We start from the raw sequence: 15,657 nt of genomic DNA on the forward strand, positions 1-15,657 counted from the left end.
AACGCCTATATAAGACAAGAAGTGTCTGGCGCTGTTCTTAGATCGCTTACGCTTCTACAATCACAGGTTATCAAGATGTGAGTTTGAACAGGGTTTATAGCCTGTGCTTGAGCGATGGGACACAGCACCACAGCACCCGTACGACCATTTCACGAATGTACCGTGAACATCAAATCTCCAACATCGCTGCGGCCGCAAGAAGATCCTACAAGAACGGAGCCAACGAAGACTGAAGAGAATCGTTCAACGTGACAGAAGGGCAACCCTTCCGCAAAATGCTGCAGATTTCAATGCTGGACCATCAACAAGTGTCAGCGTGGGAACCATCTAACGAAACATCATGGATGTGGGTTTTTGAAGTCGAAGGCCCACTCGTGGACCCTTGACGGCTGTACGAGACACAGCTTTACGCCTCATCTGGGTCCGTCAACACCGACACTGGGCTGTTGATGAATGGAAACATATTGGCTGGTCGGACGAGTCTCGTTTCAAACTGTATCGACCGGATGGAGGTGTACAGGTGTGGAGACAACCTCATGAATCCATGCACCCTGTATGTCAGCAGTGGGCTGTTCAAGCTAGTGGAGGCTCTGTAATGTTGGGTGCGCGTGCAGTTGGAGTGACATGGGACCCCTGATACGTCTACATTTACTCTGACAGGTGACAAGTACGTAAGCATCCTGTCTGATCACATGCATCCATTCATGTCCATTGTGCATTCCGACGGGCTTGGGCAGTTCCAGCAGGACTACGCGACACCCCACACGTTCAGAATCGCTACAGACTGGCCACAGGAACACTCTTCTGCGTTTAAACACTTCCGCTGTCCACCAAACTCCCCAGACATGAACATCATTGAGCATATCTGGGGTGCCTTGCAACATGCTGTTCAGAAGAGATCTCCACCTCCTCGTACTCTTAGGGATTTGTGGATAGCTCTACAAGATTCATGGTATCAGTTCCCTCCAGGACTACTTCATACATTAGTCGAGTTCATGCCGCGTCGTGTTGCGGCACTTCTGCGGGATCGCGGGGTCCCTACACGACATTAGGCTGGTTTACCAGTTTCTTTGGCTCTTCAGCGTATTTTCCCGGTAACATACTTTGCGTACGACCAGAATCTCGTTGGATTTTCTGGCAGCTTTCGAAACAAAGTTTCGTTGTTTAAACTATTAGAAACATCTCGCATTGAAGTCCGTGCTGATTTCGAGCTTCTGTAAAAAAAATTGCCAATCTTGGGGGTTTTGCGTTCCTTTAAATTTGGCATGCTTGTGTCGTTGTCTCTGCAACAGTGTTCTGACCTGTTCTGTGTACCGCGGGGGATCAGCTCCGTCGTTTGTTAATTTATTCGGTGTAAATCTCTCAATTGCCGTCGATACTACGTATTTCCTTGAATTTCATTCGATATCTGGAATCAACATGATATAAAGTGTGACGAGATAAATGCAAGAGCACTGTTGAAGACAAGCTCCGACGTCACTTTTTGTATGAAAAGAACGAGTTATCACAGCATTTTTTGTTTTCTCTAAACTTAATCGTATTTCCGAGCTTGTGTTTTAATAAATCATGCTCTGGCGTAATTGCAGAACGTTAATGTGAGAGATTCCTCAAAAAAGAAAAAAAAAGTCCATGTGGAGTAGCGATACGTAGCAAATTAGCTATTACGGCATATTTTTAGGTGCGAAATTCTTCTGGTTTTTCTTTATGATGCAGTTATGCTGAATGTTTTTCATTCACCTAAAATCAAATTATTAATCGCGTTTACTCATTTTCCTCAACATGCTATAGTTCTTATCACTAGTTTCGTATTGTGGTTTCTTTAATACAAGAAGAATGGTCTGTAGAGTGATACAGTACTAGAGCAATGGTTCAAACTGTCGCATATAAATCTTGCCTGCAGGCGAAAATTGACCGAAAAGGGTGTTCAGTCAACAGACGAACTGATTGCACAGTCCTACACCATCAAATTTTTCTAGCAATAATCTCATAAATGTATGGCCACACTTTCATATAAATTAGCTCCAGGACATTAACTTTTTATTACACTGTTTATCTGTATTTTATACATACAAGATGTTCTTAGGTTAGTTAGGTTTAAGTAGTTCTAAGTTCCAGGGGACTAATGACCTCAGGTGTTAAGTCCCATAGTGCTCAGAACCATTTGGTTCCACGAGGCAACAAATCACCAAAAAAAAAAAAAAAAAAGACAAATGGTGCTTTGTGGTCGCGTTTACTTCAGAAACCTTAACTCGTGAACATACTCTGGATACATACCTCTTCCACAATCTTGAAATATACGAGGGTTGACTGAAAAGTAATTCCTCCACCTTCGTAACTCGTCGACAGTTGGCAGCATTGGTATGCGCCAGGTACTGGCTTCTTCCGTAGCCTCTTCTCTACAGCTCCAGTTGGCGGGAAGCCTTAGCATTGAACGGCTGTGTTGTTACAGTGTGAAGTATGGAACCCTGCGCTGACGGTCGGTCAATGCGATTTAAGCAACGCGCAATCATTGAATTCTTGGCAGCAGAAGGTGTCACCCCAAAGGAGATTCATCAGAGAATGAAAGCAGTTTATGGTGATTGTGTTGATGTGATTACTGTGCGTCATTGGGCGAGTAAGTTTACAGACGTTGAGGCAGGAACACCTAACCTTCGTGACAAACAAAGAGTTAGACGTCCTGTGACAGCAATCCAAGAGTTTCACAAGCAAAATGTTTACAGACTAAATCAGGACGATCGTCGTATCACTCAGAGAGGAAGTGCAAGCACAATCGGCGTTTCACGAGAACATATGGGTCACATTGCTTTGCTTGGCTATCGGAAGATCTGTGCACGACGAGTACCCCGAATGTTGAAATGAAAGCGCACAGACCTGAAATTTGCCAGGAACTCTTCGCGCGTTACGAGAATGAAGGTGACGCCTTTCTCTATTCAGTTGTGACAGGAGAGGAAACATGGGTAGAGGACGTTGAGAGAACTGTGAGACTGTGGTTGCGCAAACAGAGCGTCGACTTCTTCATTGACGGCTTCAGAAAAACTTGTTCATCGTTGGCAGAAATGTATCCAATTGGCTGGTGATTATGTGGAAAAGTGAATATTAGTAATTAAAGATCACATTCTAAGGACTATTTCTGCGTTTGATTTATCAAAATATTCCCACCCAAACCCAATTAACGAAAGAGGAGACACTGCTTTTCATTCAACACTCGTACATCCGAATAACTACTTTGTTTTCATGGCTGTCCTCCACAGCAGATATACAAATATTGTTTTTTTGCCTCTAAAATCCCTTTTCTCTTCTGCAATACGATGTTTATTTGTGTTCCAGGCTCGTTTTTTTGAAAGGTATCTTCGGAACAGCAATGAACCATAATTTTACTCTACATAGGTTCCTACAGCTTACAAGTCCAAAGACTCATTGCTGCACATCTTCAAATACGGTGATAGCAGTAGACATATCCTTTCTCACACTACAGTATGCATAGGGTATATTACATTCTGTGATCAATAGCTTTGACCACAGTTATGAAATTCGTGGATCTCTACTACGCCCACTACTACATTTATGTAGACAACACATATATCGAGTAGCACTTACGTTTGAGTCAACTTTCGAAGTGAAGCGAAATAATAGTAATTCACCGATCAGATTATGTGAATTGTCACAGCAGCGCTGTCGCTATGAGAAAGAAATTCTGAGAGTGAGAGGAAGGCATTTACAGACAAGAAAACAGGTAGACATACTCCGGCCATATGACATATTCTCCACTCTGCGAGTTAACCTAACGGAACTCTCTGCCGAGTAGTTGCTCTCTAAACAGCATCCCACGCGTGCAAACCGGTTGCGTCTTTACCTGGTGTTGCTGGAAACTTACATTATTGAAATATGCACGGACTTGTTTAAAAGGAATAGCTCGATGCACTCGTAGGTCCGAGACGCACACTTCTGCTTCCATCCCCAGTATGCGAATCATTGACTGTGATTCTGCAGTCAAATAGTCAATGCATCGGCTAGACTTGCGAATTAATAAAATACACATAAATGTAAAATAAAAGGTAAATGAATAATTAGGGTTCTGTGCTAAGGCCTACAAATCATGTATCCAGAATGAGATTTTCACTCTGTAGCGGAGTGTGCGCTGATATGAAACTTCCGGGCAGGTTAAAACTGTGTGCCGTGCCGAGACTCGTACTGGCACAGAGTAACATATACAGAGAGGAAGCCCCCCCTAAACCACTGTCCCGGGGGTGTGCTCGTAGTTCCGTTAGACGACAGTAGATGTCAGGCGTGTCGCCTGCTTAGTTTCGGAAGATCACGCTAGAGGCGCTTCGGCAACGGCCTCCCTGACGTCGAGGGTAGCAAGGTGGGGTGACAGAGGGGTGAGACCGAGAGAGCGTAGCCGCATCTGTGTAGGCAGCAACAAGCAATACTTACATAGAAAATTTGGGCCAACGCTTTTGGCAGCGAGCGCTTCCGCGTGACGTCACTGTCGAGAAGAGACGATTTTTCACGTTCGTTCATGGCCGTGTTCCGCTTAAACCATCACTAATTTGCTAAACTGAAGGGCGATGTAATAAGATATGAGTTCGATTGAAGCTTACCTACACAGGGACTTAATGCTTCCTACGGTAATGAAATTATCATATTGTCTTTCTAGTTATGACAGGTGTATAACTACGTATTTTGGATCACCTTGACATATACATTCTATTGGTTAACATTTTCTATGAGATAAGTTATAACTTGGCATCCTTCAGTCGTTCTTAAGTATTACACATTTTTAATAGTACAGGAAACGCAACAATCATAAGAGCTTTCAGTTTGTAAACGCAGTTTTTTCGTCAAAATCAGCAATAGTGTATAACTTTTTTTTCGTGCAGATATTAAGTAGAAAGGAAACGATATAATTCCATTTCCTTGTCATTTCAGCGTTTGATGATCCTGAAGCTTCAGTATTGATCGCCGTACTTCAACAACAACAACAACAAATTAAATACCTTAATCCCATCTGGAATGAACTGCGGAAGCTCTCCATGTGTGTGCTCCTTTCTGCAGCTGTTTAGCCCTCATTGTCTTTGCCGACGTGTTAGGTGCCTTATCCGGATGTAGGTACAGTAATGATCTTGGTGTAAATTGCGGAGATCTCTTGAGAAATAGTTTGAAGCTTTCGGTTAAAAGTTTTGGCAGGTTTTTACTCACATCTGCTTCTTTACACAGAGAGCTGCGTTTGAAGAGACGATTAAGCTAGGACGAGATAGTTCCTCAGTTGCCGCAGAGCTTATAGGACCTTTTGATATTACTATTACCTTGTCACTATGATATCCAAGTGATTGCTCTATGGAGTCGGATCTGGAAGAAATACATCCAGTGATGTATTTTTGCGTCTCTTTCGTGGCCAGCAGTGTACAGACTGCTTCCAGGCTCCATATAAACCACATAACCACATGCAATAACAACCTGTACCTTTCAAATAACTTCTGGGAATTCAGCCAGGTAACACTTTCAGCGACCGCCGATATTTCGGCGGGAGAACACCCCGCGATTTTCAAGGCAAACTGCTTAAAGTGTTACCTGGCTGAATTCCCGGAAGTTATTTGAAAGTTGTATACGGCAGGAGAAACTCAGGTCTCACAACCTGTACCTGGCTATGTGGTCCGTATACGGCGTCACTTTCTTAGTCGTAGCATATGCCAATCATTTCATCAAATTCTCAACACACACAAATTTTCTGCTTCACTTAAGCTTGTTTTTTGCTTACTCGTGAAGTGCTTTTAGCAAAACTTTTGTGTACTTTAGTCGTCAGCACTGTGTAGATACTTAATGCTTTGCATTACTTCCTCTCTTTGCTTAACGCGTGAAACAGTAATAGCGGATAACAATATACTGAGAACGAAAAGCAAATTAAACACTGAATTGTTTTCTCTCAATGGTGATAATTCTTCATTAAGTTTTTTTCATTTCATCCTCGATAATACCTTTCTCTGATTCTATGCTTTGATCTACTTTTTCTAGCATGTTAAGTGCACGTTTACGAGTTTCACGAGCTTATAGAATTTGCAGTCGGCTTTAAAACCTATTTTGGTTGAAGTTTCTTTATTTCAGCTTGTAGATACTGTAAACAAACGTCCTCTCTAAAGTTTTTGCTACAGGCAGTAGCATTTTTAATGTTAATGCTGTCACTACTGCTACAGAGCTGAACCCACTGAGCAAATGTTTCAGGAATTCGAGGGAACTTATGACAAGTAATACTACTGCCTTTTAGTCTTCTGATTACAGTTTTCACACACAGCCGTAGGACAATTCGGCATTATTAATGTCAAACATAACGAACAAAATCGAAAGAAGACAAAAATAAACAGCAACAACATGAAACTTATTCGCTTCAACACGTAACAGTGCGCGCGAACCGTGCCGAGCTTCTCGACTGTGACGTATTGCGCAGATCGGAGCAGTTCTGCGCAGACACTATGGGCCCTACCTGAGGCAGCAAAGCCTGAGACAAGTTCTTCACAGTACGTGAAGACAGACCTTTTGAAATAAGCAATGTTGGAAAATACTTCTAACAAATAATGGAAAGGAGCGCCGCAACAAAATTTTGCGCTTCTCCGCTGTGCGCAATTTTGGCTGTAGCAGCTGGCTTATTCTCTAATAGGGAGCCGTGATGAGCCAATATTCATAACTAGGTTTTATGCCGAAAACTGGCCTTCTATAACAGACGTTACAACATAGTGTCACAAGACAATTCTGTTGCATAATTCTGCATACAGCTGCAACTGGCGGCAGTAACATGCGTTGCAATTAATGATATCTACTATATCCTCATTTCATAGGACATAGGAAATGAATAAAAATGCCGACCAGTCACATAAGGATCAATAATCTGCTTGAATACGATTACACAAATAATCGCTCCTTTAGTCAGCTCATGCCGATTCATAGAATGATTTTAGGTTCGGTTTGTTACGAAGAGTGCGTTTATCGTTGCAAATGACTGAGTTAGGTGTCTGGGCATTTCACTAATTCGTTTTCCGAGTCTTGTACATTGGCTAATGCTCGCTTTTATGTTCTAGCCTCTAACAGAGACAGTGTGCAGTTTTGATCGATCGTTTGTGAAATAATTCCAACCTACTACAATGAAGAGAACATTAATATTGTTGAATGAAATACCAATTTTGTTGTACAATGCCAACAGTAATACGCTGATAACAGCTTGATTTGCTTTTTCCTTATAGTGCTGTCAGGTCACAAAATGCGTTTATCCCCTATATTACGGAAGACATAACGAGGTTCTTCTCTGTAATATAAGTCCTAACGGTAATATTACAGAAGTTTTCCGTTTAAATTAACTACTCGTTTCTACACAGTAAAGATAGAGATGAAAGACCAGTTTTTGCCGACTATGACTAAAATGCCAGGATGGCTTAGTAAAACTGTCTCTACGAAGCAACTATGTCCCCTAAAAGAAAAGCCATACAAGAGGTAGCAGGGGCAAGTGTTATAAAGAAACATCGTTTTCTTTTCCTTTGAGGGCGGATTGTTCGAAAAATAAGAAAATTTGAATAGCTTAAGTTACTTGTGGAGGGACGGGTACATGGACGTGCAAATCAGAAAAACGTTACATTGTGATTAAGAGGAAGATCTATTTCATCACATCACATAGAAACTGACATCGATTTATAACATGTTATCCATAGATATTAAATTCTTTTGCGCCCAAAACATCATGTTAGGAAAAATCGGAGCTTCCACGAAAAACACATCAGATCTAAACAAAATCATATGATAGATATGGTATTAAGTATAACTGTTCTCATGAAATAAAGGAAATTAAGAAAGTAACAGACGTGTTGGACAGACACAGCAGTTCATAAATAAGCAAACCGCAGATAGAAAATAAACACAGTAAGATATAATACATAACAAGATAAAATTAAACTTTAGCTTTGCAATAACAAAGTTATGGTCTGAATTTATTTATTTACCCCGGGAAGTTTGGATGCTTTCGAGTCTTTTGCTGGATACATTTCGTTTGAAATCCAAAGTAGCTCCTTCTGTAGCCGTACTTTACAGAGCAATTCTAGGATATACTGTCGATGCATTGAGCATGGATCAAGCTGAAGCCATTGAGGATACAAACGTTCAGTGTCCTTCAACATTGAGTTCACTAGGCTGCAGTTTACGCCAAACTGGTAATGGACAGTTCTGAACACGTCGTTGAACACTTTTAAATTAGATCTAACTACGGCAGTCAGATTTTCTGAAGGGGCTCTTAATTCGCCCAAGTCTTCCGCTGACGTTTCATAAGCTTTATAAAATATATAGAGTTCATCCGCACATTCCAGAGTCTTGTTGCCTTTAAGCAGTTCCGACACACAAATGTCACAATTAAATTTTTTGATGCATTTATGTGCCAGGTAGCCTGCTAAGTAGCGCACTGCACAGTCCTCCACAGACGCTGGCTGACTCTGTAACTCTAATTCAGCACTGTGCACAAACTCAGGTGCTTCATGTGCAGCTTCTTTCGGAACTTGTTTTCCGCTGTCTCCATTCACACTAACGTTAATTGACGAAGAGGTCACACAATCGTTCCCTTCCAGCACAGAATGGTCCTCATCGGGTTCACAGTTCGCCGAATCAACAGGTTTCATTAGTGACGCTACCACGATGTGCTGCAAGTTTCTGCGGAATTCCTGGCAGCTGGGATTCCTGTTGAAACCTGATCGTTGCCGGATAACTGAAAATACATTTTCTATGGGATCTTGGTTCACCCGTGATGTTAAGAAGAACTCATAGCCATCGCTTTTCAGGTCATTCCACAGCGTTAACAAAGCACGAATTGTGTGCTGAAGGCCTGTAAAACATGGAGGAATCTCACAGTTTTTTTGGGGAGGGTTAACGACCCTCCAAGTTTTTAACCAATCTAGGGAGTCCTGTAGATAATCCTCTAACCAACTTTTTTGAGTGCTTAGAGCACAGGCGAATGGTTTCGAATCATAGAGAGTCTTGCTATTCATTGCGTCGAACAAATTGTTCAGTCTTGCCAGAAAGGAAGCTGTATTCAGCGCTGTTTTGCTCTGAAGCTCCGACGTGGAATACGCTGATAGAATAGCGGCCGAGACGGAATGACTGAATACTTGTGTTGCAAGTCGAACACTCATTTTTTCAAAATTATTGGGATTCATGTGCTTGTTACTGAGAGAGCAGCACATTCTTGCCTTGCCGCCCTTCCGATCTAGTTGATACATTTTGACAATGTCTTGCCAAGACACAACATCATTCGAATCAGTTTGTATATCTCTCTCCAGCAAACGGTTTCGAATGCTTTTCAGGAGATGACACACATCGTACATGACGTATAAAACATTGTTTCGATAATGAAAGAATGGTTTTTCAGTTGTAACACCGAGATCACGCACTAATGAACGGTTATTGGACCCTTGGTCACAAACAATGCAACGAACCTTTAAACCAACAGTAAAAAGTTTCTCTAATACAACGAACAGCAACTGTTTCATTACATCAGATTTGGTCTGTTTACAAGACGTAAAATAGGCAACAGGTAATTTCCATTTTTGACGCAGCCCACGAACAAGGAACATGAGAGCCTGTGTTGCCACCTTAGACGTACGTCCGAGGCTACCAAAATCTTCATAGCCCTCAACGACATCATACTTAGCGCAGTAGCTGAGACACTTCCTCACACTCATTTCGTCGAACACCAATACACAATCTCGGCAACTATCATCCATTGTCTTCACTTTTACTACAAGATGTTCAAATAGTTTAGTTTCTGTGCCCGCTATAATATCCATTTCACTGACCCACTTCTGAATAATTTTTTTCGAAGGTAGTTTCATTCCAACTTCTCTTCTTAAGTGGTCATATGCAGCAGGACTTTTATAAAATAAACTCAACGACAGCCGTCTCTCCGCTTCTGTCCAAGGAGTGAAAGGCCTGAAAACAATAAATGCGACTGTTTAATTCAGTTATTAAGAAAGTTGACGCTAGTTAATGTGTTTGACGTCATCGGAGGACGTTACTTACTTGTGTAGAAGCTGCATACCAAATAATGTTCCACATTTTGGAGACATATGCTTAACAGCCTCTGTTGCCACAGCTTTTACATCAGGCTTCTTCGTGGCAAGATGTCGCATTCTCCACAGTTTTTTCCTCTGCTTTGCCAATTTTAACTTTTGCTCATTAATTCTTTGTGTCAGCTTTCGTTTTCTTGGTGTTAAATCTGTTGGCAGCGACGTATCCGGCGAACTATGGACTGCCTCGCGGGCAGGTGGCGAACAGCTTCCTTGTTGGTGCATTTCGTAATCGCTGTGTTGTCTACTGTCGTCTTCGTTTTCTGCGTCTGCAGGCTCTTCCAGAGGTTCTGGATTTGGCACAGCGTTAAATACTAGTTTTGTTTTCAACTCATTCATAAAAGAATTGTCAGTGAAGTGAAGAGCACAAAGGAATTTATTACGCAGCTGACTCTGCTGCAAGTCAAACAATGAAAAGTTTCCACTGCGCAGAATCCACTCTTGGCACCTGTAATGTAAGGGTGAATTAGTAATGCGAAATCGCATCTGGCTAACTAAATGAGACTGAGACATTAACAGATGAAAGTGCTTGGAAATTACGGTGTCTACATATGTGGCTATTCATCAGCACCTTTCTAACTACATTTCACTTTTTAATGCTTTGTAAGAGAAACAGCAGATGCACCGATGTTTTAAAGAACATCGCTTTGCTGTAAGCAAAGAAATTATTTTTCGAAATGGGGGACTGAAGCAGAGTTCCCTTCGGGTAGTAAGTGCAGAAACTGTTGAGGAAGAAACAACGGGACAGAATGTTAGTGAATGGACGTGGAAACAAATGAAGTTGAACGATAAATGAAAAATACATGGCTCTCGAATGACACATTATCATACAGCACCCACGAGGAATGTGCAAAAAAATGAGGAAGCATGAAATTCTAAACGTTTCGCTAAATTTATAAACTCTGTTCAGTGTCTAATTGGACCTGGAATTAGACGTAACATTCAAAATAATACTTAGGAGCGACAATTACAGGATGAGTAAACGGAGTTATGCAAGTTTTGTAGGGGTTATTGATAACGGGAGGCATTGGTTCGTTGATAGCATGCAAAAGACTGCAGCTTGCCTGCAAAACAAAGAATTTTCAGTATTTTTATGAAACATTACTCTATCTACAAAATTGCTTGAATACTCTACTAATCACTTAATTGATGGCAGAGGATACTCTTGCTTCTACCATTATGGTCTCCTTCCATTCGATTAAGAAGTAGTGCGGGGGAAACACGACTGTTTATATGGCATTCTATGTATTGCGAGTAACGTAATTATATCCTCATGATCCCTACGCGAAAGCTATGGAGGCAGCAAGAGATTTTCAGATTCCTTACTGAAATTTGAGAGAGATCTTACCGAGGCTAGAGTGAGTATCCGAACCATTTTCTTCCGATTACATTACGAGGATAGTTTGGTAAGTCTGGTAAATTTCATGAAGAATGGAACACTTTTGTTGAGCCTCCATGGCTGGTAAGCTTGATTAGTCAAAGTATCATATAAACAATTTCAACAAAGTCAAGCATCCGGTTCGTTGTTGAAATGTTGACAGCCATCTGAATTGTTCAGTCTGTCGACTCCGACTGCAGATGGAGAGATCCGAGTTTCGTGCTGTTATTGAACATGTTGATTTGAAGGATTGGACTGCCGCTCAAATCAGAACTGAATTGAATTAAGTTTGCGTGAACTCTGTTCCATCATTGAAGACTCTTTACTTTTGGATTAATGAATTTAAACTTGGTCGGCAAGCACCGAGGACGAAGCGTTCAGTGACTGTCCAAGTGAAGTAATCACAAAGGAAATCCAGTATATGGTGATGCAAGACCACCAAATAAAAACTCTTGAGATTTATGAGACTGTCGGCATCTCAACTGAGCGACAGGATAATATTGTGCATGAAGATTTGACTATGAAGGAGCTGTGGTGCCACGATTGCTCACAATCTACCAATAACGTATCCAGCGCAACACTTCAATACGATGTCTGACGATGTTTGATCACGATCAGTAAGTTTTTATGCGGCGATTTGTAACTGTCAGTGAAACCTGGATCCATCGTTACACACCAGAGTAAAACGGCAGTCAAAACAATGGACAAATGCTCGTGAAAGAGCTCGGAGAAGGCAAAGACCATTTTGTCACCTTATAAGGCGATGGCCACTGTTTTTTTAGAATTGTCTTGGAGTAATCCAATTAGTTTACTTCGAAAAATGCAGAACCATAACTGGACATATAATTACTTTCAACGCTGATGTGAAGACGTTAATCTGCAGACAGTGTAGAAAGCTCATTTAACATGTAATATTTTCTGTGTTGAGAACTCTAGGGCGTGCACTATTTAACACACAGACTCTTCATCAGTGAAAATGACTTTTTTGATCGCACTTACAAGGGAACTTCATCAACTCGACCTCATATTTTCATGTGAAAAAAAAAAAAATTTGCCAGCAATCGACCTCACGCAAAAATTTGAGCCATTATGCAGACACGATGTACTTATGGCCTTCTTATTCCTTTACTTTACTTCTATTTGTTCCTTTACTTGAAGTGTGGAACATTGCTTGTTGTCAGAGTTCACGATTCTAGGTCGACTGGAAGTGACCTAGATTTTCAAGAGTGAGTTTGCGAGTAACAGAATTTGTGACGTAAATAGCCGTATCTTTTGATTGCGTAGACTTAGATGTTCAAATATTTTGCACCACCTTCGCACGGTACATAAATTTCGACTCGATATCTTATCGCGATCTTTAGAAAACGGAGACTGAAGCCTGCCTGACAGACAAGAAATGACAAATATTTTTTTCGTGTGACATAATTTCACAATTTTCGAACTTTTTCTTTTGCTTGTTTTATGAAGCCTTGCTTCATACCAAATTTTATGATTCTGGGTCAACAGGAGGTGCCCTATAAGTTTTGACGAGTGACCTTTGACGTATAAATTTCTTTTACATAAATTGCCGTATCTGTTGCTTGCGTTGACGCAGAAGCTCAACTTTTTTACATAACGAAGTGACCTTATACCGTATTATGTGACATAAATTTCCAATAATTATCTCTACCCATTCTCAAGAAAACGCGTTTTAAGGGTCGGACAGACGATAAAGTGAGACTACAAGAGTTCCGTTTCTACCGATTTAGTATTAAGATTGTAGATGTTGTGTATCTGTTGGAGTAGTGCAAGACAGAATGCATTCTCACTCTGCAGCTGATACGAAACTTCCTAGCAGTGTAGGGTCTTGGTGTGGCACACAGTTTTCATCTGTCAGGGAGTTCTAGCACAAGACAGATACTCATTCTCAAAGGAACAACAGCTAAAGTAATACAATTTGTTTAAAGGTACCTTGTCTCATCTTTCACAGGGAAAGAAAAGAATTTCATCGCCGTGTCTTTCCGGTTGGATCCGCACCCCTTATATGCACAATTTCTTCCTGACATGACGCACCACAGATTCCCAAAAACACTTCCAGAAAATACTCGGTAGCGATAATGTAACCTTCCGTAGCGACTAAAAGTCTCAGAACTGGATGGTGCCCTGTGCCGGCATTTGAGGGGAAGTGGTGGTGGGGATTTCCACTGCCACGGCCTCGTGTGCAGTTACCTGCTGTCCGCTGTCCGAACAGTTTCGCACCCCAGCGCCATCCCGTGTCATCTGACAGAACTGCTGTAACCCCCCCGTCCCGCACCCCTGTCCGCGTCAACAGGCCCTTACGGAGGTTGCCTGTCTGGATATCTTTGTCTGTGGTACTGGGGACCTTTGCCTTTCGCGGGCAAGCGCTCTACCAACTGAGCTACCCAAGCGCGACTCACGCCCCGTCCTCACAGCTTTACTTCTACCAGTTTGTAAATGATGTAGACGACAGAAAATTGTGCTGAATCATGTTTATTTAAGAAACTGTATCTCAAATTAACGGCAAATGGTCTTGTAACGCCGGAAATGCATATCCTCGTATTTCCATCTATTGTACTATACTTTTTTTTCCTTGTTTTGTTACCTTAAGATATGACGTTTCTGTGTCTTTATATATTGTAATTGTTTTACTGTTTGTTTATATATATTTATGCACTTGTGTCGATGTATAATTGGTTTGTTTCGTAAATATTATTTGTATTTTTACGCTGGGTCTTGCCTAGGGAAAACTGCTATCTAACGATTACATCGATAGGTCGTGTGAAGAATCAAAGTGTGTAGGATCTTTGGTAGTGTTAACTCTGCCGCATGGAGCGCGGGCAGAGCAAGAGGGAGTCTGGCTGGAGTAGCGAGTGGAGCAGGTGTGTTGTGTGACGCTCCCGCGAGTTGCCGCGCTTTCGGGGTTTGGCAGCATTTAATTCCGCTCGACTTGCGATGATAGCTTCTGACATGGTGTCGCGGACGGGAAGCATTAGCTGGCGCACATCAAGAGCCCGTTTCGTCTGGTGACCGTGTCGAGAAGAAGGCGTGCCAACATCCAGCTTCTGCAACAGCGACGGCCGACAATGAGTGACTGTCGCCACCTCCTCGATCGACGGCTTCAAACCACCAATCAACCAACAAGGAAGACTAAAAGCACGTAAAGTTTCAGAACTGTATGGCAGACCTCAGCTTTTCAAACTGTTCAAATCGCAAAATTACAGCAACGTAGCATGGACCTTTGTTGCTCATTGTCCCAATTGCATTGCCAAGCAGGGTCCCTTCCTTTTCCGAAATGAACCTGAGTGTCGTTGAAATTCAAACGCCAGCATTAAAATAATATAATTCAATTTCACTGCTATACTTTCAAGGTTCAGTTGAAGTATTCATAGCTGGCTACAATATTTAGATTACACGAGCACAAATTAAGAGTGCGAGTTTTGTTAGCATATTTTAGCTTACCTGTGACTGCAGCTCAGCTTGGTACGTACAAAATTTTACTATTGTTAATTATTCAGAATCATTAAATTCAAGTTCAAAGTTAAATCTCTTATTTCTAAATTTCGTAGATTCAAGTAGCTTTTGAAATGATTGTTGAGGTAATCCAAGACTAACCGTATTTTACTGAATTTCGATGTGCTTCAGAAAGAAAGCTCAATATTAACTTCAGTCACTAAATTAACTTTCGATTTTCCGGTTTTATTAATTCTTTTGCTAAATTATGTCAGAGTGTAGCGAAATTTATTACTTCTGACAAACTTTCAGTTTTCACACTACACGTGTCAACCTTCAGTTGCCACGCTTCTAGTGCTAATTATATGTGTAATAACCTTTCTTTTTCAGTTACTATAGTAATTGTCCTTAGGACTGGCGACCGTAATTTCCCCCAAATCTCAAATATCTAATTACCGCTAGTTAATTGTTAACGTAACGCCCGCACATTTACTTTCTTTATTAACTTTACCCATTTTCAAAATTAATTTCCACCAGTTTAATTTGCATTTTTCCTTTCATTAAGATGTAACCCTTTCCTCCCTCTTTACCAACAGATTAACTTCGGTGACGATTGCTTTTCCCAAATTTCCATTAGGTACACGCGGTTTAATTTTTCACTGTCATTAAGTTCGATAAGTGAGAGGGAGGTTACAGTCTTACTATTTCCGGTTAAATTCAGACAGGAAATAACTTTAT

At 41.3% G+C, this 15,657-nt stretch overlaps 1 protein-coding gene across 1 annotated transcript in view; it reads right to left on the minus strand.

Moving 5' to 3' along the window:
- The window catches only part of LOC124606515, a 113,991-nt gene extending 103,675 nt beyond the window's left edge, over positions 1 to 10,316 (minus strand). Inside the window, exons 1-2 of the mRNA XM_047138499.1 lie at positions 10,045 to 10,316; positions 9,404 to 9,954 (exon numbers count right to left, since the gene is read on the minus strand). Coding sequence (XP_046994455.1) covers positions 9,404 to 9,954; positions 10,045 to 10,316 — 823 coding nt within the window. The remainder of the gene's footprint in view (positions 1 to 9,403; positions 9,955 to 10,044) is intronic.
- Positions 10,317 to 15,657: the final 5,341 nt, after the last annotated feature.

Source organism: Schistocerca americana, chromosome 3 (genome assembly GCF_021461395.2).
Source record: "Schistocerca americana isolate TAMUIC-IGC-003095 chromosome 3, iqSchAmer2.1, whole genome shotgun sequence".
In the NCBI taxonomy this organism is placed as follows: domain Eukaryota; kingdom Metazoa; phylum Arthropoda; class Insecta; order Orthoptera; family Acrididae; genus Schistocerca; species Schistocerca americana.